At 40.5% G+C, this 25096-nt stretch overlaps 1 protein-coding gene across 3 annotated transcripts in view; it reads left to right on the top strand.

Moving 5' to 3' along the window:
• PHACTR2 (phosphatase and actin regulator 2) overlaps nt 1–25096 on the top strand; it is a 237490-nt gene that overhangs the window by 17477 nt on the left and 194917 nt on the right. Inside the window, exon 1 of one of the 3 annotated variants that reach the window (XM_019550146.1) lies at nt 22813–22887. The exons of the other annotated variants lie outside the window; for them this stretch is intronic. Within the exon in view, the coding sequence (XP_019405691.1) occupies nt 22875–22887 (13 nt within the window). The 5' untranslated portion in view covers nt 22813–22874. Of the gene's footprint in view, nt 1–22812; nt 22888–25096 lie in introns of those variants that run through there. 3 annotated transcript variants of the gene reach the window in all.

Here is a 25096-nt window from a genome sequence, read left to right as displayed (position 1 = left end):
AGCGTTGACTAGGCAGCACATTTTATATTGTGGGTTCTTATTTGTTTCTATAATAAGCTCTAGGAGCCATTTCCTGGTCAGGCTGTTAGTTTAGTTGTACTGCATTTATAATTTTTTTTTTTTTTCAGATGCATCTTAATATAGACCCATAGAAAATTAGGGTTGGAAGGAACCTCAGGAAGTCATCTAGTTCAACCCCCTGCTCAAAGCAGAACCATCCCCAGCTAGATCATTCCAGCCAGGGCTTTGTCTAGTTGAGTCTTAAAAACCTCCAAAGATGGAGACTCCACAGGCTGGGTAGCCTGTTCCAGTGCCTTACTACCCTCCTCTTGAGAAAGTTCATCCTAATATCTAACCTAAACTTTTCTTGCTGCAACTTGAGACTTTTGCTCCTTGTTCTGTCATCTGCCACAACTGAAAACAATCTATCTCCATCCTCTTTGGAGCTACCCTTCAGCGAGTCGAAGGCTGTTGTTAAATCCCCCCTCAGTCTTCTCTTCTCCAGACTAAATAGGCCCAGTTCCCTCAACCTCTCCTTATTCTTGTGCCCTAGCCCCCAAACCGTTTTTTTTGCCCTCCTTTGGATTCTTTCCACTTTGTCTACATCCTCTCCAGAGTGGAGGGCACAAAACTGGACACAGTACTCCAAATGTGGCCTTACTAGTGCAAACCAAGGGGAAGAATCACTACCCTCGATCTGCAGGCAATTCTCCTACTAATGCAGCTGGAATTCTAATAGAATAAATAGCTAGATCTGATGTGGCCCAGTAAGCTGTTAGACTTCTTTGCAACAAGGGCACATAAATGTATCCCATTTTAATTTTAAAACTGTGTTTGAGATTATAATACGAAAAAATCTTACATGGCAAAGGAAACATTTTTATGCCTTACTAACGCTGCTGCTGTGCAAAGTCAGTACACTAGATGGGGTGCTTGGTATGCTGATATGCAAGTTTGTCCCATACCTGGGTTTCAGATTTCCAACTTGATCGTTGACTGCTCACATAAAAGAGGGGTCAAAAATGATTATTTCTCTTTTATGAAGTTATATCAAAGCACCAAAACCTTTTCATAGCAGAATTAATGAATTACTTTAAGTTTTTAGCATTTAGGTTTCCTTTATAGCTGCTGATTAATGGTACAGCACTGTTTTGAAATTCCTGAGGGTAATTTGTTTTGCAATCCATAAAATGTATTTTTAAACCATTTAAAAAGTGCTTATCACTCACTGTTACTGCACTGAGCTGAGGTATGTAATGAGCCTTGCATTATTAGTTGTGCTGCTGAAATCTGAGCCCTTCCTAGTATTGATTCTGCTGTGCTTGGCTAAGGCCTGATCTTTTTATATTGATCTTTCAAAGACCCTGAATGAGGAGCAGGAGAGAAGCATTTTTTGTTGCTACTCTTGTTATACTTAATTGCATTGTACTGTTTTGGAACATGTAGAGGCCTGTACAGGCAGTCCTCGGACTTATGACACAATTGGTTCCTGAAAGTCGAAACGTAACTCTGAACCGATTTTTCCCATAGGAAATAATGTTATAAATGGGGGCTTGGTTCCTGAACCAAGGCCCGGTACCCTATTTTCACCAAAAATATGCCAGAATTTTGTACTCAATCAATTATAGATGAGTAATATAGCTACATTAATGTATTTCTATTGTAAATAGCAATCATATTGATTTGGAAGGACTTCTTTGAGGTGACTTTGCTGGACTTTTTGAAGGGCTCTTGGTTGGACTTTTTGAAGGGTTCTTGGCTGGAGTCTTCTCAGGCCATAGGTTTTTCTGGAGTCTTGTCTGCTTTCTTGAAGAAAGTGTCCAAGGAAGTTTGGACAAATATTCTCCAGGGAGATGGGTAACGCAGCAAACTTGTTCCCTGGCATGGCGTCAGGTCAGATCAAGCATTGTAAAGTTGGAAGTCGAACATCAGAAAGTTGAAACAGGGTGTCAATTTACAAATGTAGGTGTGAAACGTTGTAACTTGAAACATTGTAAGTCAAGGACTGCCTGTATTCTTTACTGAGAGGGTGTTGCATGCCTATGGTAATACTGGACTTGAGTTAATTACAAAGTCTGCTGTCATTAGACTGGATTTTCAACATCTGTATGAAGTGTTTCGTCTCTGAGCTAAAGCAACAAATTATTAACTCATCCTTTACAACATGTTCAGGCTTCCTTGCATCTAAAATTTTTATCCCTATGAGAGAGCACACAGTAGTGAGGAGGGAGGTCTGAGACTTCCCTTTCTGTGTTGTACACTAGAGCAGTCTTGCTACAGAGCTATTTTTAATGCCATTCAGCAAGAACTGTTATAGTTAAAATAAGGCATGTGTACCTAGGGCACTACTTCAGTAGCATATTTGAGTATGCATTCTTCACCTTGCTATCTTTCTGGCTTCTTGGAAACTTCAGAATGAAGTCTGCAGAACCAAAAGCAGTTTTATAATCCCTTTGTCATTCCAAAATATTATAGAAATGTTCATGTTGAAATGATTTAAGCTGAAAAGTCCTTGGAATAAAGCACAGTTTATAATATTAGAGAAATCTCTATTTTTTTGGTTTTGATTTTATAGTGCTAGCACAATAAATAAATTTTCTCCCTAAATGTAGGGCCAGATCCAAAAGGTTAGTGAAGCCAGTAGAAATCCTAACTATGCATTCAGCAGACTTTCGAACAGGCTTGCAGTGCTCCATGGTAGAGCTCTAAGACTGAAGTTCTTTAATTGCAGAAGAAGTACATTTATGAACAGTCGCAGTGTAAGCTTCCACACACGACCATATCAACACACAATGACTCTGATTCAAGCTGAGCACTTCTTAACTAGAGTGCCAGTCTGTGAATGTCTTCATTCCTTGACCTCTGTCTGGCAAGGAATCAATAAATACCAAGTACAATAGTGGAATTATTCAGATATGGAAGATCCTGCACTGAGCAGGGGGTTAGATTGCCCAGCTTCTTAGCAGCCAGAAGCCACACTAAAAGGGGCAATGACCCTAATGACCTCCCCAGCTGCCACGGCAAGCAGCCCCTTATTGCCCTCCACCTCGCTTCTTTGGGTTTAGGCTCCCCTGCTGCACCACACTGCAGGCTCCCCTGGCATTGCAAGCTGTACTGCACCATGCCCTGCCCTAACCCCTGGAGAGAAAAGGGATGGGGAGCCTAGAGACCCCTCTGTGGCAGCAGTCAGAGCAAAGAGAGGGCTGTAGCCAGAGGGAGCTGGGGGGCCACAGATTAGCCCCTTGTGGGCCATATGCAGCATGTGGGCCTCCAGTTAGTCCTTGACTGGATGATTCCTGATGTCTGTTCCATCCATACTTATCTCTGATTCTGTAAACTGTACCTTCGTGATACACATAGTAGTCTTTTGTAGAACTAGACAACATCCCTTAAATAAATGTATAGGTTACAGATCAGTTCTCATGGATAGACACCAGTCTCATAAGTAAGGATCCTGGTTTTCCCTAATAGAAAATTGCAAATTCTCTGATAACCCCCCAAAATCTGTGATTAAAATGAAAGGACCCCTCATAGCCCCCCTGGCCCTGCTGGTACCCCTCACTCCTCACAGTCTCCTGGCCCTGGTGGCATCTTTCACTCCTCCCCACAATCCTGCTGATGCTCCTTGCCCCCACCCACAGGTCCTGCTCCCCCAGCCCTGCTGGAGAGGACTCCCAGCTGCCGGGGTTATGGGGCCAGGGACCCAGGTCCACAGCCCCTTGCCCCTGGCAGAAGGCAGTGGCTGCTGCAGCAGAGCAGAGCCCAGCTCCCTTCCCTGCCCCGCCGCTGTCTGCTGCCTGCCTGCTGCAGGCTTGGGCAGGGGGAGGTTGCTCCCCACCATGGTGTGCACTCCTGGGGGGCAGGAGGGATCCATGCCCCCCACATCTGTGCACAGGGAGGAGACTGTGTGCTGCCTGCTGTGGGCTCCACCTCCTCTGGCATTTCTGTAGCCTGGCATGTGTGACCCAGTGCTGCAAAGGACACCAGAGCCACACAGGAAGCTGCTTGCTGCTGCGAGCTCTGCACTGCCCTAGCAAGGTGTCCCTGCCTGCGTGGCTATAGTGGAGGTGGTAGCATGGGGTTCAGCACAGGGGACACAGGCAACTCAGAGCTCGCAGTGGCAGGCAGCTTCCTGCACGGCTCTGCTGTTCCCTGCAGCATGGGGTTGAACACACTGGCCTGTGGAGGCCCCAGGGGTGGGCAACAGGGTGGGGAGCACAAGCCTGAAGCTGGCAGCATGCAGCCCCCACCCCCAGGCACAGATCAGGGGGATGCAGGTCCCCTCTGCCCCATGGGAGTGTGTGCAGAGACGAGGAGCCATCCTCCCCCCTCGCCCCCCCCACCCCAGACAAGCTGCCCATGGCCCCATCCTGCTCCCTGCTGGAGCCCTGCAGCCACAGATTGTGGCCCCAAGCCTCAGGCACTGCCCAGCTGGGCAGCAACCCCACCCCCAGCCCCAGTCCTGCTCAACTGCCTCCCTCCCTATGGAGGCCTCACTCCTCCCTCCCACCCCCAACTTACCTGTGGGAACTGCTCTCCAGGCTGCCTGGCAGCCATGCATATATACATGCACATGGAGCCCCGTGCCTGACTGCCTTCCTCCTGCTCCCTCCTACCCCCCTGCAGGCTGAAACTTAGCTTGCAGGGAGCTTGTTGTAGAACTGTAATATCCATGGGTTTCTCCAGTAAAATAAGAAATTCATGATTGTCTCCGGTAAAAGGTAAAATCCACGGTTTACTCTGGTTTTTCCATGGGAAATGGAAAACTCAGATCCCTGCTCTTAAGTAATCAGTCTGTACTATGCCATAGCTTTTTAGAGAAGGAGAAAAATCAAAATCTTTCTTTCATGATTGATTATTGCTATGTTTTTGTCTTACCGTAGCATCTAGGAGCCCCAGTCATGGACCAAGACCCCATTGTGCAGGGTCTATACAGACAGAGAACCTGTGCCTGAGCCAAAGAGCTTATGATTTCATGCATTTGACCATAAGGCATTAACATGGATTTCTGTGGAGAGCAGAAAGTGGGGACAAGGGAAGTAGTAAAGTGATATGTAGAACCACATGGACTTCACATTTTCAATACCTAGGTATGAATGCATACATAGAAATGGAAAACAAAATCAGACAATACTTGCTTATGTGTTGAGGCGAGTTGTACATAAAACAATAATTAAATTTCCCCCAGAAGTTTTGAGGTTTTGGCATTTGGTTTAGTTTGCTATCAGAATGAAATCAAGATTGTTCAGAAAAAGAAAGAGACAGAGAAGAGAGAGAACACTAGCCAAGCAACATATCCAGTAGGCAGGTGGTTTGGACACTTATTTAAATGTGGCAGACCCAGTTTTAAGGCCCTGCTATAACTGAATTGGAGCAGGAAGCTGAACCTAGATTTTCGAAAGACCAACTGAGTAACTTGACTACCAGGATCTTTCTTTGTGTCTGGTTTTGACCATAAACTCCTCCTGGGACTTCAGAAAGTTTAATCAAAACTATTATATTTTATGAACATTTCAATATCAGCAAATCCCCATTTTCAAATAAAAACATATTGTGAAAACATATTTTGTTTCAATGCTAGTTCAGTGCTGGCTCTCTTTTCATAGCCAGTAGTAGGATGGGACATTGAGCTGTCATCCAAAGAAACATCAGACATATTTTTACACTTTATGCCGGTATGAAGTGTGGAAAATTAGTAGCATCAAAATGTTCTTGTACTTTTTATTGTTATTTGTTATGAGAATGGGAGTTGTTTAGTGCTTTTTGGCTTTTGTTAGGGCATTGTTCCTTTTTTTTATTTTACAGAAATAAGTTTTCATTTTCACTGGGCCACATAAGGATATATTTCAGTTTAGAAGATAATGTTCATAATGAATGCATATGTCTGAGAAGAGATTATTTTATTGTTAATTGTAATTCAAAATGTATACAATAAAAAAGAAATGGAAGCTACTTTGTTACTGAATATCTTCATACTATATTTTGTTTTCCCCCCAAATGAATCATTAAAAAAGAACCCTATTATTAAGCATTGCTTTTAGTTATTTCTTCAATTTCATCTGGAGAAAATGAATAAGGAGAATGCTTTGAGATGTTACCAACAGTAATCACAGATATTGGTGGAGAAGTAATTGGCCAGATGGTGGAAACCTTTGCTATGCATCAGTTAAAAGGAAAATCAGACCGCAAATAAATTATATAATTTCCCCTCCTGGCTTAGTCTTCATTTGTATAACTATTTCCTTAGTTAATGGGATAAATGAAACATGAAAAAAAAAAGAACTGGTCACAGCAGCTATGGCCAGCTATGTTTTATGTAGGCAAAAAGTAACATAAGAATAGCGTTGTAACATAATCTGGTTGCCAAAGGCCCTAGAAGAACTATTCCATGAGGTTGGAGGTAGGGGAGTCCCACCCCACCTCCTTCATATGAATGGTCAATTGTGCTGAATGGTGACAGCCTGAGAATCACAGCAGTGATTCTCTGCTGCCCAAGAATACTGCATAGGGAAATTAAGCAGCTTTGGCCCTACGATCAAGGCCTGGTTGCACTAAGGCTCAAGAGCAGTGCTGTCAATTTATAAGTGGCTGAGGGGTATACACTCCATAATCCACACCAGCCATGGTCCCCTGGGAACCCTGACACCCCAGCTGCTGCAGCCTGAGCAACAGAGGCAGGAGCAGCCAGGTGGGGGTCTTCCAGCTGGACAGCCCCTCTCAAAAGGATTTAGCTCGTAGTTTATTCTCTGTGTAGTGTGAGGAAGAAGGGCTGGTACAATTCCTGCCTGACCCAGCAGATTTATGGCTGAAATTTGTTTTTACATTACGGATAACTTCAAATGTTTCTAAAGGTTATAATGTAATCCAGAGATTAGATCCAGTTAGATTTAGACACATTGACACAGTGGTACCCAAAGTCATTTTTGGTTAATTCCTGAGACCTCTCCCAAGATGATTTAAAAGTAAAAGCACATAAAAGTGTTGGTGAGTTGTAGGATAAGAATAAACAAGCCTAAATGCTAGGTCCAAACGCTTCAAGAATGATTGGCGTCATTTATTTATGTATTTTATATTTCTTCTTGAACTTCATGTTTATTTGCAGGCTCCTATGTGGATAAGGACTGTGGTTCTTACTTGGTTCGTGCACAGTGCCTACCATAATGGATCCCCTGATCTATGGTTGGACCCTTAGACAATTCTTAACTATAAATAATAAGTAACAATTGCCTGTCACTACCACTAGAGAGTAGGGAACTTCTAAAGGCAGTTGAGCTGAGTGAAAGACAAATTTGACCCAATCTAAGGACAAATTTGTCCCAACATTTCATGTGTTACGCTTTTATAGATCTGCATCAAGAGAGCAGTTAAATTGAACTAATTGAAATGTAAATTAAAAGGTTGGGAAAGGATTTCTAATTAAGCCATGAATACATTCACTCTGCTAGACAGTTGAAGAAACTTACATAAGCAGATCTCCTCCTACATTGCTTCTTGTTTCCAGATAATGTAAAAATGTCAGTCATTTTAGCTTAAAGTAATATTTTTAGAAGGCAAAAAGTAATCCTTCCCTTCAATAAGATGTATTACCATAATATTAATGGCTGAATTTTGTTATTTCAAGTGTTTTCTTCAATACCAGGAACAGCAACTAAGGTTCCTTCTATATCAATTAATTCCTGCAATATTAATAAAGGGGAGCAGAAGTGGCCTGGATTGTTGTTGTAAGTGCCACATATCGAGGGGATTCTTTTTGCATATGTCTCCTACTCCACATATGGAAAGTGGGGTGCTTGTTGTTTCCATCCATAACATCCCAATCCTTCATCTGGACCCCATGAAGTGATTGCTGCATTTTTGGAATCAGCAGGGGGGGAGTGGAGGCTGGGTGGTAAATTAAAAGGCTTGAAAAGGATTTGTAACTAAGCTGAGGGAAGTCTGTGATAGTACAGTTCTGATGTAGCTCAATGACATACAGTTGAGGCTATGAGATGAGCTGGACCCCAATGGTTCTACTAGGTTTTGGTTTCCAATAGATATTTTTCCAATTTTGACCTCTAGACAGAGCCCTGTGAGGGAGGTCAACATGAAATTCTTAATGAAGATTTCTCTTCCTAGTACCCTATAGTGTGAGCTTTTCATGGTAAAGGATGATCTTGGCAATTGACTGTGATGAAAGAATTGTATGCTTAGACTTCATATGGATATATGGAGTTATTAGCCAAATTATGATCTATTAAATTATTTAGTTTCAGATTAACTGGAATTATTGTGTTCCTGACTGGTTTTCATATAGGGATCTACAGAAACATATGAAGTTCAAGGAGAAATCTATTAAAAAATTAAAATGTCAGTCACTGTCAAAGGGCTTGGACCTAGCATTTATGATATCAAAATGAAGGAAGGGCTATCTTACAAAATTTCTGCAAGTATATGTAGAAATGAAAGGGTTCACATTTTTAAGAAAAGTCCTGGAGTATTAGGTTTCTTAACTTGTAGTTTGTAACTATTATCCTTCTGCTTCCTGAGGAGTTTTATGATTTAGACCATCATTTCCATAGTGCTAAATGAGCAAGGGAATTCTAGTATAGAAAAGGTTAAGAGCCCCATAAAAACCAAAAAGTGAAACTTACAATAAAAAGAAAGTGAAGCTTGTTTCATTGTCCGCTCTGACTGATAGGCAAAAAAATACAAAATGGCATACGTGGGGAAAATGTAAAGTAGCTATTTCAAATTCATTATGGTTTAATAATTCAAGTATTATTAATAATGCAAGTAAAGAGAACATTCTTAATATATTTTTGTCAAGGTCTTTCTAATATTCTCACACTTTTTGGAGCAAAGTAGATTAAGCTTCTCACCGCCATTTGATGTGAAAGGCAACGGAGTTATAAAAATGCCTAACAGTTTTTCATGCCAGCCTTAATGAGCCTTTTGACATTGCGCTTAAGAGGGCATCCCTCCCTGCATGTCTAAATATGCTCTCCAAGCAAATTTAAGCAGCATGTTCCTGCTGAAATTTGTTATATTTAGAAATGAATGCAGAAGGGTGTACCATGTCCCCTCCTCCACCTTTGTTGATGCCTTAATATAAAAACCTGTATTCAGAAGTTAATTACAGCATCTTAGAATTGCATTCCAAATAGGGATTGCAATCCCTATTGTAAAGGGAAAAGGAAAAGAACAATGCTGTACAAATGTCACTTCAGAGTTCTTTTTAGGTCTGATTATCACCCCAGGAGTACAATGATGACTTGTTTTCCACAACAGGAATAGGCTGCCTTACATGACGTGCTTGGAATTTATGCACAGGTGAAAGGAGTGTGACAATAAACAGGGTGCCATTATGTAATAGCCTAGGAAGGAAAGAAATGCCACCAACTCTTTTATAATATATATTATTACCAGTTTTTGACCTTTCTTGAGGTCCTGGAGGTTGATTCGCTTAGGAAGAGCAATTGATAGATCAAGTCAGGTACTACTTTAATGCAATCATGCATATTCACAAAAAGGTACACAAAGTTCTGTTTCCTAGAACACAGTAGGATTCAAACAGCAGGAGGAAGTTTCTTTGCTTACAGTTCCAAGCCTCTTTCTGCCCAGAAGCTCTCCTTATGTTTTCCTTTAAACTGCATTTCCAGTGTCCTTTCTGACAGTCTCTTTGACTTCCTTCCTGCCTTCTCTGTTAGTTTCTCTGGTCTTTCTGGTCTTTTCCCCATCGTGCGCTCACAGAAAAACCCAGTGCAATCCACATGGCTCAATTTTTGGTGTATATGCATTTGTTTTGGGTCAAAAAATGGGTCTGTGTTTTGGGTGGAGGTTTCCATTGATTCAGGTATCAAGTTCCATGAAGGAAAGTAATTGTTCCTTTAAATATATTATGATTCCAGGGTGGCTGTTCTACCCACCAGCTTTAACAAAGTTTCACCGCACAATGTGTTTGATTATGCAGTTACATCAGCCCCACAAGCTTATGATAATATGTTACCTCGTTGCTGCTGCTTGTTGAGTTAATCATGATTTTATATACTCTTTTTGCAGTAGAAGTTCTCATGTTGCACCACTTCACTAGCAACATGGAACCCTTAGACGGGGGCACGCGATTATTTTGAGCAGAGGGCCATTTGCTGAGTTTTGTCAAGCCATTGAGGGCCGCATGACAGGCAGCCAGGGGTAGATAAATATTAACTTTCTCAATTTTTTAGCGGTCCTGCAGGCCGGATAGAACGACCTGGCGGGCCACATCCGGCCCGTGGGCCGCATTTTGCCCACCACTGCTGGAGTGATGTTTCATTGCTGATTCAGTGAAGACTGTCAGATGCTGAATGATCATTACTTCCTTCAGTACCTGGATTTTTTGGTCCTTCCCATATAGTGACCAGAGCTGACCGTTCTTAGCTTGTGTAGTTCAGGAAAACTGAAACCTACAGGGATATGACTATAGATCAGGCTGTAAAATGATTGGCTCCTTGGCTAGCACTGCAGGAGCAGGCTCTCCCTGGTGCATTTTCTTCATACCTGGTCTGTCACCAGCCCACCCTACCAATTTGTTGGACGAGCTTTAGTCATGTCAATTTGGCTATAAGTCTGTCCTATGCATTTGGGGGGAAATCATAGTAAAGAGTTCAAGCTGCAAAACTTACGATAAAAATAACTAACTGCTGCAGACTATCCCCCTTTAACTGTAGGTATATATCTTTGTAAACATTCAAACACATGCTTGCTGAACTTAATTAGCCTTAGATGCATTTGAGCATTAATTTGGCCAATAGCTGTAGAAATATTTATACCTGGGAAGAAATCCATCCAGGTGCACAGGACTCTCTGCTTCTCTTGTTGCCACAGCATAACATTGAAGCCAGGAGCTTTAGAAGCAGAAAGGGATTACTTGTAGATACCTACATGACTAAGCATTTAAATAGCAAATATTTAAAAAGCAACTTCCCTGCCTTGGCAAAGTGTTTGGAAAGATGCAGATTCCTTGTGCTGTGGTAGATAAGCCAGTCTGTCTCTTTATTGGAGGTCAAGGGGTGCCATTCCCAAGCATAGGTTATCTCAGAATTGCCTACTGCAGGGTTTCTTTCACCTTCCTATGATAGTGTAAGAGTAATGTTGTAGTAGCCACGAGGCTCCAGAGATTATGCAAGCAGTGAGGATTTTTTAGTATGATATCTTTTGTTGGACCAACTATGTAGTTGGGATAAAGCTGCACAAGCTTTCGAATGCAAGGCATTCTTTGTCAGGTTTCTGATTACAGGAAGGAAGGCACAGCATAATGGAAAAACACCTTTCTATGAGGCATTTGGACATGAAGCTGGTCTGAATGGAATACTAAAGTAGCAAGATAAATTGAACAAGAGTAACCTAGAACCAGTAGGCCATTTCTTTGATGTTGCTTTAGGAAGCTCTAGGGCTAGGGACAGAAATTACATGTAAACCAATGTAAGTGATTGGAAACCAGTTCAAATCTACAACACAACAGAAGTTCAGGGCATATAAACTGCTTTCAAAATGGCTGAAACTGGTTTACGATAAACCTGAATGAATGTAGTATCAGACTTAATTGGTTTAGGTTAAATCAAGTTATTACATTTCTGTCCCAGATTCAAGTTAATTCTCAGTCCCCCAGCATCTCAGGATGCTTTATATTTTTAGTCTTCCCTAGGCAAGATCAAATACAAGTCAGGATAAAATACATTAACTTATTTGCTGTTTTTTCACTTTTCTGTTTTACAAAATAAGTTAGTAGGTACTGATCTAAAAAAAGTAATCATATTTGCCTGGCAACATGTATACCTTATAACCTCATGCTGCCTGTTGCTCCTGGCTTCACAACCCTGCAGATGTTTAGAAATATTTTTTCCCTCTTGATATTTATTCTGTTTTTTGGATGGAGTTGGAATTGAGAACAATAATAACCATGATCCTCCTTCTTCCATTTTCATTTTGACAAGGAGGGACTGAGAATGTCACCATTCACCTCAATGAGGCTCTTTTTTTCTACTTTAAATCTGTCGGGCTTAAGCTTCCAGCCGTTTTTTCTTGTTAGGACTTGATCGGGTGGATTAAAGAGCCTTTCCTACTTTTTTCTCCCCTTTGAACTTTAAATGTATGTTTACTTTATACATTTTTAAAAATGTGTTTTAAAAGTGTCATTTGTACTAATATCCTTATTTGTCAGACGGCTAGTCAAGTATAGGAGATGATGTGCTGTTTTACCAGTCAGAACTTCCATCTTCTTTCCATCAAGTCTTTTGTCTCACCCTGCTGTTTACCTCAAATAAATGTCCATGTGCTCTGTGCCTTTCCCGTGCCTAATATACTTTCTATTGCATATTTTACATCTGAGTGTAAATCCTGATCCCACTGAAGTCAGTGGAGAGTTGTCTTTGATTCATTAGCCAACATTTTACCCCAGGTCCTTAGGACAAGACCACATTATCTCTCCTTTGGTTTTTTTTGTTTTTAATGTTTCCCTTCTGCTAATATGTAATTTCATGGCTAGTTTACTGTATATTTTCTATTAACATCTCTTATGTGTCATGCCTATTACTAAAATACATTTCTGATGTTTAACCACAACTGAGGTCATAAAACATGAGAAATGAGCCCATAGTCCACATACAAGGGAAAATGGAGAGCAAAAGGGCAGGAATATGGTCCTAATATTAGAAACACTATGAAATCCTCTTGTGTGTAAATATATTAAATACATTCCAACAACTAAAAGGTAATGCCTGACAGAAGGATCTAATAATTCAGTTCAGCAAAGATGTAGGGGGCAGTTAAAGGGCATGCTTCCTTCATGGATTCATAGTGTTCAAGATCAGAGGGACCATTAAATCACCTAGTGTGACCCTGCTTATAAGTCACAGGCCATTACATTTTCCTCAGGTACTTTTTTGAGCCCAATAAATTGAAACCATAAAGACATCCAGACTTACGGAGAATCTACCACTTTCCTTACTAGTTTGTTCAGTGGTTAATCCCCTTTAATATTAAATACTTGCACCGCTTTTTCTATTTGAATTTGTCTGGCTTAAGCATCCATCTGTTGTTCATTGTTAGGCCTTTATCGGGTGGATTAAGAAGCCTTTGAGTACTCTTATTTTCTCCCCTTTGAATTTTAAATGTATGTTTACTTTACACATTTCTCTTTAAAACACTTTGTAAAGGTGTCATTTGTACTAACTATCCTTATTTGTAAGGCTGCTAGTCAAGTATAGGAGACAAGGTGCCTTTTTACCAGTCAGAGCTCAAAAAGCCAGGTACAAATCTAGCTCCAAGTTTTGCTTTTGCCTGTTACATAAATATAAATTGTTGAAAAATGTCTTCAATATTCAGAGATTTTTCATAAATTTTGAGATTAGAAGGGACTGTTGTGGCCATCTGGTTCATCTCTGTTTTCATTAGGATTGTAGTATGTTTTAAGGCATTTGTTTGTCACATGTAATTTATTTTTAATATGGGATGGAGGAAATATTTTATTTTTGAGTACAAGGTAAGTGTCTAATATTATCTAAATTTATTCATTAATATGAATGTTATATTGTATTTGTAAAAGGAGTAAACACCATAGTGAATGAATGTAATGGCTAGATGTATACAATAGAGCTGCTGAGGGGCTTCTGGCTGTTTTATTGACCACTTAAATTCCTCTCCTCTTAATATAAAAAGACTTATCTCTTAATGCTTGTCCAAGTCATAGTCTTATTCTTTCAGTGGCTATTTACTTTTCCAATTCAATTCTTTCTTTTAACAAAAGCAACTCCATAAGAATCTAAAATGGAGAACAATTTTTACATCTTTAAACATCATATCCTAGAATTTACATTAAAATTTTGAGAAGAGATGCTTTCTCAAGCTTCAGAGCTTTCTCAAGCTCTATGTAGACAACTCCCACCAAAATCATTGCCAGTTCAGCATAGGAAGATTTTCAAGTCAAACCATTTAGTGACAAAAATTAACAATGTTAATTAAGAGAAACACAACAAACAGGGAGGGGAGCCTTAACCTGTGGTCTGGATCAGGGGTGTCAAATATATGGCCTGCAGGGGGCATGGTTTGCTGCAGAATTTGGTGCTCCTTGACCCCGCCTAGCTATCAGCAGGCACATTTACACCAGCATATTAATGCACAGCAATAAACTCCAGCACATATCAAGCTGGAGTTTATTGCTCCTGAGTGCTGTGTTTACATGTGGGCCTGGGACTGCAGCACACTGAGCCAAGTCCCAGAGCAACCCCAACTGGCAGGGGGCACTGGGGGTCAGCCTGCCAGTCGGTGTCTGCTCCAACCTGGCTCAACATGCTGCGGGGCTGGCATGGGGCACAAGGGTATTTCAGTGTGGGGGCTAGTCAGCAGGCAGCCCCCACACTGAAGCATCCTCATGCCTCAGCCAGCCGGGTCAATGTCTACACATGTGTTGCTGCAAACAAAAAAACTCCACAGCATGATAGTACTTGACTTATAAGTAGTACCCTGCTGTATAATTTATTAGTTTACTGCAGCCTAATAGGGCCACACATGTAGATGCTGAGACATTTACTAAGGAGCTAATTAGACAACTGCAGCAAACATCTTGTATAGGTGCACCCAGTGGTGAGCCTGGTATGACACCCCTGCCCCTGGGTCCCTTCTGTGGACACTTCTGCCACCAGACCCTCATCCCCAGGCCACTTGCCACTGCAAGACCCTTCATGGAGGCTGCTGCCATGCCCTGAGCACCAAATGTGTTTGATGTCCCTGCTCTGATATGTTCCATTGGTGTTTTAAACTTGAGGGGAGGTAGAGCTAAGCCCTAGTGCAGACAAGGCTTCCAGTATTTTTACCACAGTGGGTGCTCTGCATGTGAAACTAAGGGAAAACAATTACCTTGGAAGCAGTTCAAGCCAGAGTAAACTATTCCCAGGCACAGCATCTACATGTGTACCCAGGACAGTACTAATTTGAGCCAAGGAGAAGCAGACCTGTGTTGGCATGGGATACAAGAGGCAACAGGTCAGCCCTGGGCTCTGGGTGGTGAAAGTGGTGACGTGTAGGGGATGCACAGGAATGCATGTGCATCCCCTGAGAGCACCGGTGCTCCCCCTGACTGGCTGCGCTTGCCACTTAGGTGATGGACAGGGGGGCAAGCAGGAGCACCAGTGTCCCCCCTGCCCAATTAGCCACAGCGATTGGCCACCTTGCAGTCGGCCACGGTGGGGACACCCTGCCCCAGCCAGAGAGAGTGGCCATAGGGTATGCCCCCTGTCAACGAGATTGGTTATGGGGGGATACCCTCCCTCCCCCTGGTTGCTGACACTAGTCACCTATAGTGGTGGCATTGGGTGGCTGGGGCATGAGGGTGCTGACCCTGTGGAGCCATGTGGCTAGGTGGCAGGCAGGAGTCTGACCCCCACCCAGTCACCATCTACACATGTTTCACCATAGTAAATGACTCTGCTGTTGGATAGTACTGTCCCCACCAGTACTATCTTACAGCAGAGTTAATTAGTTTACTGTGCCCTAATACTGGTGTCTGTATAGATGGTGATGCTTTACTGCAGAGTTAATTAGTCTACTCTGTAGTAAAGCACACGTGCAGATACACCCAAAGTCAGTTAAGCTTAATCACTCTTAGTGGATTTAAATGTGCTGTGGAGGAAACTACCTTGCCAGTAACTCCCAAAGGCTCTGACCAGGTTGAGATGACACAGAAGTAAAAATGCTACTAGTGAAGCTGAACTCCTTTATCAGTGGTTGGAACTATTTTGTTTAAATTCCCCAGTTTAGACAGAGCCTGAATTGTTCATATGTAATATTTTCTAGTGAGTTCCCTACTTTCACATAGTTAAATATATACACGCAAAGCTACCTGGCACAGCAGCAGAACATTATTCAAAAAAAATAAAGCAGGAAAAAGAGCTTTTCAAGAGCACAGGACCTAATGTTTCACAGTTCTTCCTATGAATTTGTTGATACATTGTTCCTTCGTGGGAGAGTGAGCTTGTCTGTCTGTTATAAATAATTTTCCTTTTCCTCCTTCCTTCTAACAAATGTATATCTATAATGAAAAGTGAACACTTGTTCTAGTTCTTTCTAGATGTGAGCAGTTCTTAAAGGTTATGATTCAGAATTAAGATAGTTTACTTACATAACACCATGTTTAAGGGGGTTACTCTTGCCTACATTTTTGCTTTCATCTCCTGCCAAACCCCTTTTTCCACACTATGCTCAAGCTTTTTTTTGACCTCTTCCCATGCCTCTGTTTTATCCCCAGCGTCTCTGCCGTCTTTCATACCACCTTTTCCACTTCCTCTTCCCCCAGTTTTAACATTGCCAATCCCCTTTCTGCTCCTTCTGAACATCCATCTGTTCTGCAAAACTTCCCACCTACGAAGCCCGCGCACTGCTGCACGGGTTCCATTCTCCTCTCATGTTTTCTTTGGGTATAAATCTGTTGACTTCAGTGGTGTTACTTTTGATTCTAACCAGTTTGAAAGGAGAATTTGGCTCTGTTTTTATGCCTTTAGATGGCAGGAATTCTGTTCTCTGTTTAGCACTCTAAAGCTTACTATGCACTTACAGCATTAGATAAATGACACTGTCAAGCTGAATTGGTTCTGAGCAAGAAGCAACATGCTATTGTGCTGCTGCTGGAGCCTGCACACCTGCACTAGGTGGGGGGTAGCAAGTACTCTATAGTGCTTGCTTCCTTTTCTGTGATGCAGTTAGCTGTTGCAAAGATTTAAAGCAAAATAGTGCGCTAGAGCTTTGCTGAGCGTTTGGGTCCAGTCCAATGTAGCTGTAAGCATGAGCTTAGCTTCACTATTCATGTGCTTACAGATCAATACTTGTTTGAGGTGCCTCCCAGTGTGCCTGTGTACGAATGGCTTTCAGACACGGAAGTCTTCATGAATGCGGAGATAAAAAAGGCAGATTGCTAGTACTGACTCTGTACTTCTATGTTACCATTCAAGGATCACAGTGTGATTTGTAAATATTAATTAAGCATCAAAATACCATTGTGAGGCAAGGGCCAGATCCTATTGTGAGGTAAGGGCCAGATCCAGTTTCCTGATGAAACATTAATGTGTCTACTCAGCCTTAGGATTCAGTCACGAAAAGGAAAGAGGAGGAGAGATAGGCCTGTTCATCTTTTGTGCTGGTGGGTTATTTTTTTTCTTTTCAGGGACTCGAGAGGGTAAAATTTTAGGTGCTTCAGTCCACCTAGATATCTCGTCGCTAGGATTGTATCTGGCTCTAAACAGCTATCTTTATAGGGAGATGAACTGAGGCACAGCTTGGGTACATGATTTACCCAAGGGTGACACACAAAGTGTGTCAGAGCCCTAATCTCTTGGCTCCCAGTCCTGTTCACTAGAGCATCCTTTCTCTATTTGTCCATGCCAGACAGCAGGAGAGAAAATTCATGAGAAATGGTGGAGTATCGCAATTCCTGACTGATCACTAAGGCCAGATACAGACATTACACTTGTACCAGTAAGTGATTGGAAACCAGTCTGTACCTGTAACAGAACAGAAGTTTGGCAGACAAACCTTGTTTATATATGTAACAGAACACAAGTTCAGCACACACAGACTGGTTTAAAAATGGCAGAACCCAGTTTATGATCTGCCCCTACAACCAAAGGGTAAATGTGCGTTCTGTTCACTACTGATCTAAACTATGCCACTTACAGAAACCATGCAACTTAGATCAATTCTGCCTTGGGCTTTTTGAATGTCTGTACCTAGCCCTAAGTGTTAGCATTTATTACTCCTATCTTAGGTACTTATATGGTTCCTGTCATTGTAGTATCTTAATGTTTGCAGTTGTTACTGTATTTATCCTCACAACACCCCTGTGCAGTGGCAAACGGTGATTATACCCATTTTACAGATGGAAAATGGAGCTAAAAGAGGTTAAGTTGTTCAAAGGGAATTTGGATCTAAATCACTTAAGTTTTAGATATTGTCCTAATCACTAGACCATATTGCATGTCAGTGGCCACATCTACATGAGATGCTGACTATGCAGTCATTACTGTGCAGTCATTTAGTACTTGTTTTTACTAAGGGAGAGCAAGTTTGTACAAGTACTAAATGACTGTGCAGTAACCTGAGTTACTGCTCAGTAGCACCAATGAACATCTTTTTCATAAAGATGATGCATAGTAGTCTAATAGGACTACACAGTAGTCTTGCATTATGGTTGTTGCCATGCAATGCTACTGTGCAGTAATATCGGGCTACTGTGCAGTCAGCGTCTCATATAGACACAGCCAGTGAATATGGTAAGACTGCTCACAGTATTAATCTGCAGATCTTTTCCAAAACCCATTGACATCAATAAAAGCTATCCTATAGATTCAAATTGACGCAGGGTCAGACCCTTAATGACTAATATGCCTGACTCTCATATGTTTTCCTCAGCCATATAAAAGCAGCAGAGTCTGTTAATTTGACTTGAGATGTTAAGAGTACTCCGAAAAAAGCCTAGAACTCCATTTAGTCACTTCTTGGCCTTATGTCATACTGAAGACACAAGTACAGTCTTACCATCATATAACATCATGGACAGCAAGGATTTACATTCAGTGTTTGTCATTAGTGAATAGTACTATTTGATTGAATGACAAAAATGGTTTTGTTCTCTCCTGAAATTCAAATGATTATTGTTATGTTAAAGCAAAACAGAATAAAATGGTAAACAAAGTACCAAAGCCAGAATTTTAAATGTTAGTATTCAGAAAAAAATGGGGAAAAATCATAATTTACCCTTTATTTTTCAAGCAGCTCTTGAGACGTAAGGTAGGGCACATCAGAATCAGTAATTAACGCATGGTAGTTTTAGAAACCAAACTGAAAATGAGACGTCTCTCTGATCCTTTAATGGCTACATCTGATCATATCTTCTCATTAAGAAGAAACCTGCAATATTGTTTGCAGCTGTTGATCAATTTGCACCTTTTCTCTTTCTGCAATTTCCCCTTTTCCTTCTTATGAGTGAACAGAAAATACCTCCATATGAAGAAATATGGGTCAATTCGTATTAGCATCCAGGTGGGGGTGCCATGGGCACAGTTGCACCATCCCTTGATTGCTGATCTACAAGTTTAAAACCAACTGCCCAGCAGCAGCAGTAGTATTTCTGTTCAGGAAGCAGTTTTTTCTGTTAGCTGTTCCTGGTAATGTAGCTCCTATTTAACAGTGCTGCAGACTTATTAACTCTAACTAAAAACATGAACTCAGATGAGCATTAACTCAGCTGTGAAAATAACTTTCAGTGAAGCATTCGATGCACTATCCAGATGCTCAAGAAGGCCAGATTTTGTTTTCTGAATCTGAAAAACAGATGTATATTTAACTTTAATTACTACAGGACTTGATAATTTTTGTCTAGCTTTTTATATATAATAGTAATTTAATGTACATTCCAATAGTTGTATTTGTTTTTGCTTTGATCTTAAATGGAATAATATAGACCTAGAAACCATCTAATTTCTTTTTAACTGGAGAAAAACGTCTTGTGTTATGATGGAACACACCATTTGAACCCCCCTTTTCAAAATCCTAGAGCCACCTATGCTAGAATCCACACAGAAACTGTTTTAAAGGGGTTAATGAGTTACTAATATTTTGATAAAGGGATAACTGTCACACTACCTTGCTAGAGCCTTTCCACCTGGTTATTCCACCTGTGGCTGGGGTTGGGTCTTACCACACTGGGCCTATGAGTCATAAGCTTCTCTTGGTCTGTACAGGTGCAGCTCTTGTCTCTTCCCTTGATCTCTGACACACACTTCCTAAGCATAAGCTCATTACCTGATACTCCTTCATAGAAATGGGGCATGGTAGCCTATCTGCCTTAGGAACCCAGGACTAGTAGTGACTCTATTGTAGCTAGAGTATATAATGTGTAGGAAGTCCAAGCTTGTGGGAACTCTGGCTTACAGCTCACTTCTGCAGGGATGTGTGATAATGGAAAGGAAGAAGGACTCACAGGTACACATCTGGGGCAGATCCTGCATGTGGAGTCTCTAAATCAAGAAGTCCCTGTCTCCTGTGCAGTTAGGGTTTTTTTCTTCCCCAGAGTTATATAGGAGCCTTCTTCTGTGGAAATACCTGCCTCTCTTCTGCTTCCCTTTCTGTGCATCTTGTGTCTCTGAGTACTTCAACGTTTCTCCAACTCCTTTTGAGCTCTGGGGTTTTGAAGACCCAGTGTTAACATATGAATTCTTTGCTCTTCTCTGACTTTCTATTCTCCAAACCTCAGGTGCCTGAAGAGAAGTTGGAGAACACTATTTCTGTGATGTAAACATCTCATTGTCTCAAAGTGCGCCCATTCAGATGGAAGCCCTGTCATGTTTTGAGTGACCTTTTTTTTAGGCCCTGGTCTGAGAGAGAGAGAACACAGCCCTGGCATTGAATTACTGGCTCCATACATAAGCTAAGACATTTAATGGTGCAACACCTTCATCAAATCAACCCAAATGAATGAATACAATTGTATATTACCAAGATGACCCAAATTCATTGATAAAGTATTACTTAATAAAGAGTGCAACTGATGAACAGGTCATTTATTAGCTCTGGCATTTGTAACACTTTGTAGTGATATACACATAATAATTATCTACAACAGGGGTGTCAAACTCATTTGGTCCTATAGACTGTGGGGCTTCCTACAGGCCAGATAGTCCATGAGCAGCAGCGGTGCTATGAATCCTTGCAGCTGCCAGAGGCACAGTTTCAGCATAGCTCTGGAACCCAGGGAGTTAATGACACTGCTGATTGCTCCCCCTTTTCCTTGACTGCCAATTTTAGTCACCAGGAACAACTGAAAACCCTGATTTCAATGGTGAGTAAGGTGGTGGGGAAAGGGGCAGACTTAACCCCCTTCTAGTACCGCAGTAAAACAGCAGGTCCAGCAGTTGTTGCGATAAACACCACTACCACAGAAGCCCCGGCAGATGAGGCAATGACCCTGTGGGCCAAATGACCCATCTCCATGGGCCAGATGCAGGCTGTATGTTTGATATCCCTGATACTATCACAGCATACTTCTGACATTTACTACTCATTTATAAGGTCTTTACAAGCCACATAGAAATAGAATTTTAATATGAAGTATGACTGATTTGTAATTTCTTTGCCTCTTGTTTTCTGCAGTATTGAATATATCCACTGTGCCTTACATAGTCTCCATTCTTGCTGAGGGTATTAGTTATCAGCAGTTGATTCTCTTTCCTTCCTAATCAATGTAAATAGACCAGGACTCGAAGCATCTATTAAAAAAAAACAGAAAAGAGAGAAAGTAAGGGTGGAAATAATTGGAAAGACGTATTTTGCTGTTCCTGTAATACAGTAGTTGGGGGGGAGGGGTAAGATAATGCTGTATAAAAATAGACACAAAAATTATCTTTTTTGCTTTGTAATCCCACAGATAATTAGCATAGCACCTGCAGTTATTTAAATGACATGGGTTATAGCCAAAAAACACTTTGTGGCAGTTGCATAGTTTCATTGCTAAGTGGCATTATCCATCATCAGCAAACTTTATAAAAGCAGGTCAGTATGATGATCTCTTGTTTACGAATGTAGAAACTATGGTAGAGAGAGTGCCTCACCCAAAGTCATATAGTAGGTCCATGACAATGAGTTGCCACTTGGGAGTGTACAGCAGCTGTTATGATCTGTTACATCTGCATATACTAATATAAATTATCTAAATTACCCTATGTTTGACTGTGGATGAAACAGAATTAGAGTTGGAGAGGTTTAGCTACACTTGTATCATTAGAGTCATGCAGATATAATAGTTGCATCGTAACAGTTGATACTGGTATCCTTCACTATTACTACAGTTGTGATTTATGACTGTACCCAGAGTTAGACATAGAACTCATCTAATTTTTGTGTTGAATCCACTTAGCCTGTGACTGGCAGAAAAAAGATATTTTTTGGTCGAACATAATAATGCATCTCATTGCTCAAAAGAAAACTTCTGGAGACAAACAAAAAGAAAATGCTTAAAAATCCCATTCAGTGGAAGGCATATGAGTTTGCCATGAGAAGTCCCTCAGCATTAACAACTCAGTACTCTAGAAAACAAAGCACAATGTTTGTAGCTGGCATTAAGCTTGTCATTCATTTTTGCTGGTTCTGATCCTGGTGCCATCAAATGAAAATGTCTATCCTTAACAGCAGTAGGAATGAAATCAGATCTTTATTTACTTTTAGCTAGAAAACAATATAATAATTAATGTCTCAACTGCATGAATTGCTTGTCTGCAAATACATGTCGATAAAGCTACAGAGCATTTCTGGTAAACAGTTTGGAACGTTAGATCTGGAATTTACATAGCATAGCCAGAGGTAATGAATGTCAGTCCAGCCTCTCTGTAATATAACATTTGGTCAAAGAAAGACGCTAAGAAAAAAACTGCTGTTTTCATCAAAACTTTTGTCATTTATGCCATCGGTAAAATAGTCATTCCACTTTATCACTTTTTTTCTTTAGAGCTTCCTACCTTTTTATACAGGTCCTCGTTAAAACAGCACTTCCACTTTTCAGTAATGTATATTCGGTATTATATAGGGTTGGAGTTCTTTTGTTTTCTCCCTGATGAGGTGAAAACCCTGGAGGATTCAAGTATCCACTTGATAGGCTCACACAATCTTAATCAGCCTATAATGGAGCTAATGGCTGTTTGTCATCCTTGGAGATATAAATTTCCTAGTGATGTCTACTGCAGTCAGTGCGTGAAGTATACTCCGACTGCCAGCAAGGTCTAATAATCAGAAGAAGGGCAGTGAGCTTCATTAGAGAGAAGGAGAGCAGCACCGGCTGCTTTTCTGTAGAACTCTGCTCTTGAATACTGAAGGGAAAAATGGATAATGCTGGTAAGTGAAAGAAAACAGATTTTCATCCTTAGTTAAGCTAGAGGGTTCATTTGCATCTTCTCTAACTTGCTGCTGGAGGCTGGTTTCTTTGGCTTTTCTTAGTCCTGCTCTTAAAAATGCCCTTTATTAAATGGAATTAAAATGTGGCACGTTTCTTTAACCCTTTAAGAGTCAGATTTTCTTTTGAAGTTTGAGTGTCTCAGAAATGTGACTAAAATTGTAATGCAGAATTAATCTTTAAATGACTTCAGTATTATATCTGAATATCTTTAGGAAGTGTGGGTTGTGATCCCTTTATACCTCACTGGAGGAGAGAAAATTTTAATACAATTAACTAGAAAACATCTTTAACAGATTTCAAACAGATGTTTATATGTAATTAATAGAGCAAACAAAAAGTGTATGTATACGCATCATATCCATTTACCTTTTTACATGTCATATCCATTTATTATTTTTAAGATGTTTTTACTTTCTATAACACTTTGCTCTCTCAACAGTTAAGTTTTTATAAATAGACTATAAAACACTTAATATATCTGCACTTTTTCTTTCTTTTGAGGTCTCAACTTTACAGCATTTTGCCTATATTGCTTCTAAGGGGTTCAAAGCAGGTATACACAATAATAGCTTTATGAGTTTTATTCATTTGTTCAAATAATCTATTTGCACTTCATTTTTAGATTATGTTATACTACTGATCAGTATAAAAGAGGGCTCCTAGTGATACATATTTTGCATATTGCTTTGACTGTAGTGCAAGTTGAATGTGTCTGTTGCTCATAGATTTATTACTGCCAGCATAAAAATAGGTGCATAGTTTGCAGTGCATTCAGTGCCTATTGCACCTGTTTAATTCATTTTGTTTGCTTTGTGTGAACTTTAAAGAGGTAAATGTCTGTTTACTGATTATAAACATGGCTATATAATCAGTTTGAAAGAAGAGGTTGCAAGGATAATGCTGTACTTTCTTCTTTTGCATTCTTCATAAGTATGTTTTTTAAGCTGTACTGGCCATTTTCATCCTGGATATACTTTCATCCTGTAGATGAAAGAAGTATAAACAGGTTAGAAGACTTTGCTGCTTTGATTTCCGTTAAGTCCTCGTTTTGAGACCAATAAATAAAAGAGTATTTCCTATATCAACTATCCATGAATTCATAAACAGAAATGATGTAAATATAACATGAGGTTTTATAAAATAAACCACATGGGAAGATTGAGGACAACAGTCTTTGCACTCAGAGTTTTGGGTGTCTGTTAAGTAGATCTCAGTAGATCTGGAGGAGAAGACAATGACATATGCTTAATATTCCATGACTAGGCAGATTTTCCAAAGTGAGAGGGATCCTTCAGTACAGTTATAGAAACCTGTAGGTAAGAGATACCATAATAGACAGAGCTGCTAATTCCTCCTGGTTTTAAACTCTCCAGCATCAACAATTAATACTATTGAAGTCAGGACAGAGCTATCACTTTAATCCAGCTATAAGAGCCTTTTCAGAATGAGTCATATTTATTTTAAAGGCCATTTTGGGGGAGGGAGGGAAGCTAATATCTGATCTAAAAACCATAGAAACAGGGTTGTCCCGTCCCCCCCCCCAATATCTTTTTTTTGCCTCGGGAAGGTTCCAAGTTCTGATTCCCCGGTCTTTATTATCATCAGCATTTTGGAATTTAAAAAATGTTGGACCTTGCTGTGTGCAAAACTATACCCAGCTACTATTTATATGCCCTGGAACATCTTTAAGTTCAACAATCGGGGCAAAAAGTGTACAGAAATTGTTTCTAGTACTTTCTGTATTTCAGAACAGTAAATCTGAAGATGAAACACATGATTGAATCTTTGACTGAAGGAGTAAAAAGGAGTTTTAAAAAATAAATCAAATAAAATATCACCACAACCCTCACTGTAATAGCTAAGGCCTTAATTTTGTTCCCGCTGCAGTCAACAGCAAAACTCTCATTGGCTTCAGTTGTGCAGGACTGAGCTCTAAATGAGCATCATTTCTGCTTGTCAGGTGGATATATCCATTTCTTTCCTTGGTGAGCTTTTTCCATAAATATGACTGCTTTTAAATGTAAATATGCAGGACTGTGGCTTTCAAAGGAGCCTAGATATAAGGAGGGCATGAAGCCCAGATCCACAAAGATATTTATTGAAATATATAGAAATCTGCTGCCCAGAATGTCTAAATAACTCTTTGAA

The sequence above is a fragment of the Crocodylus porosus genome, unplaced genomic scaffold (assembly GCF_001723895.1).
Source record: "Crocodylus porosus isolate Cpor-Errol unplaced genomic scaffold, CroPor_comp1, whole genome shotgun sequence".
Classification (NCBI taxonomy): domain Eukaryota; kingdom Metazoa; phylum Chordata; order Crocodylia; family Crocodylidae; genus Crocodylus; species Crocodylus porosus.
This window is presented reverse-complemented; position numbering and strand designations above follow the sequence as displayed.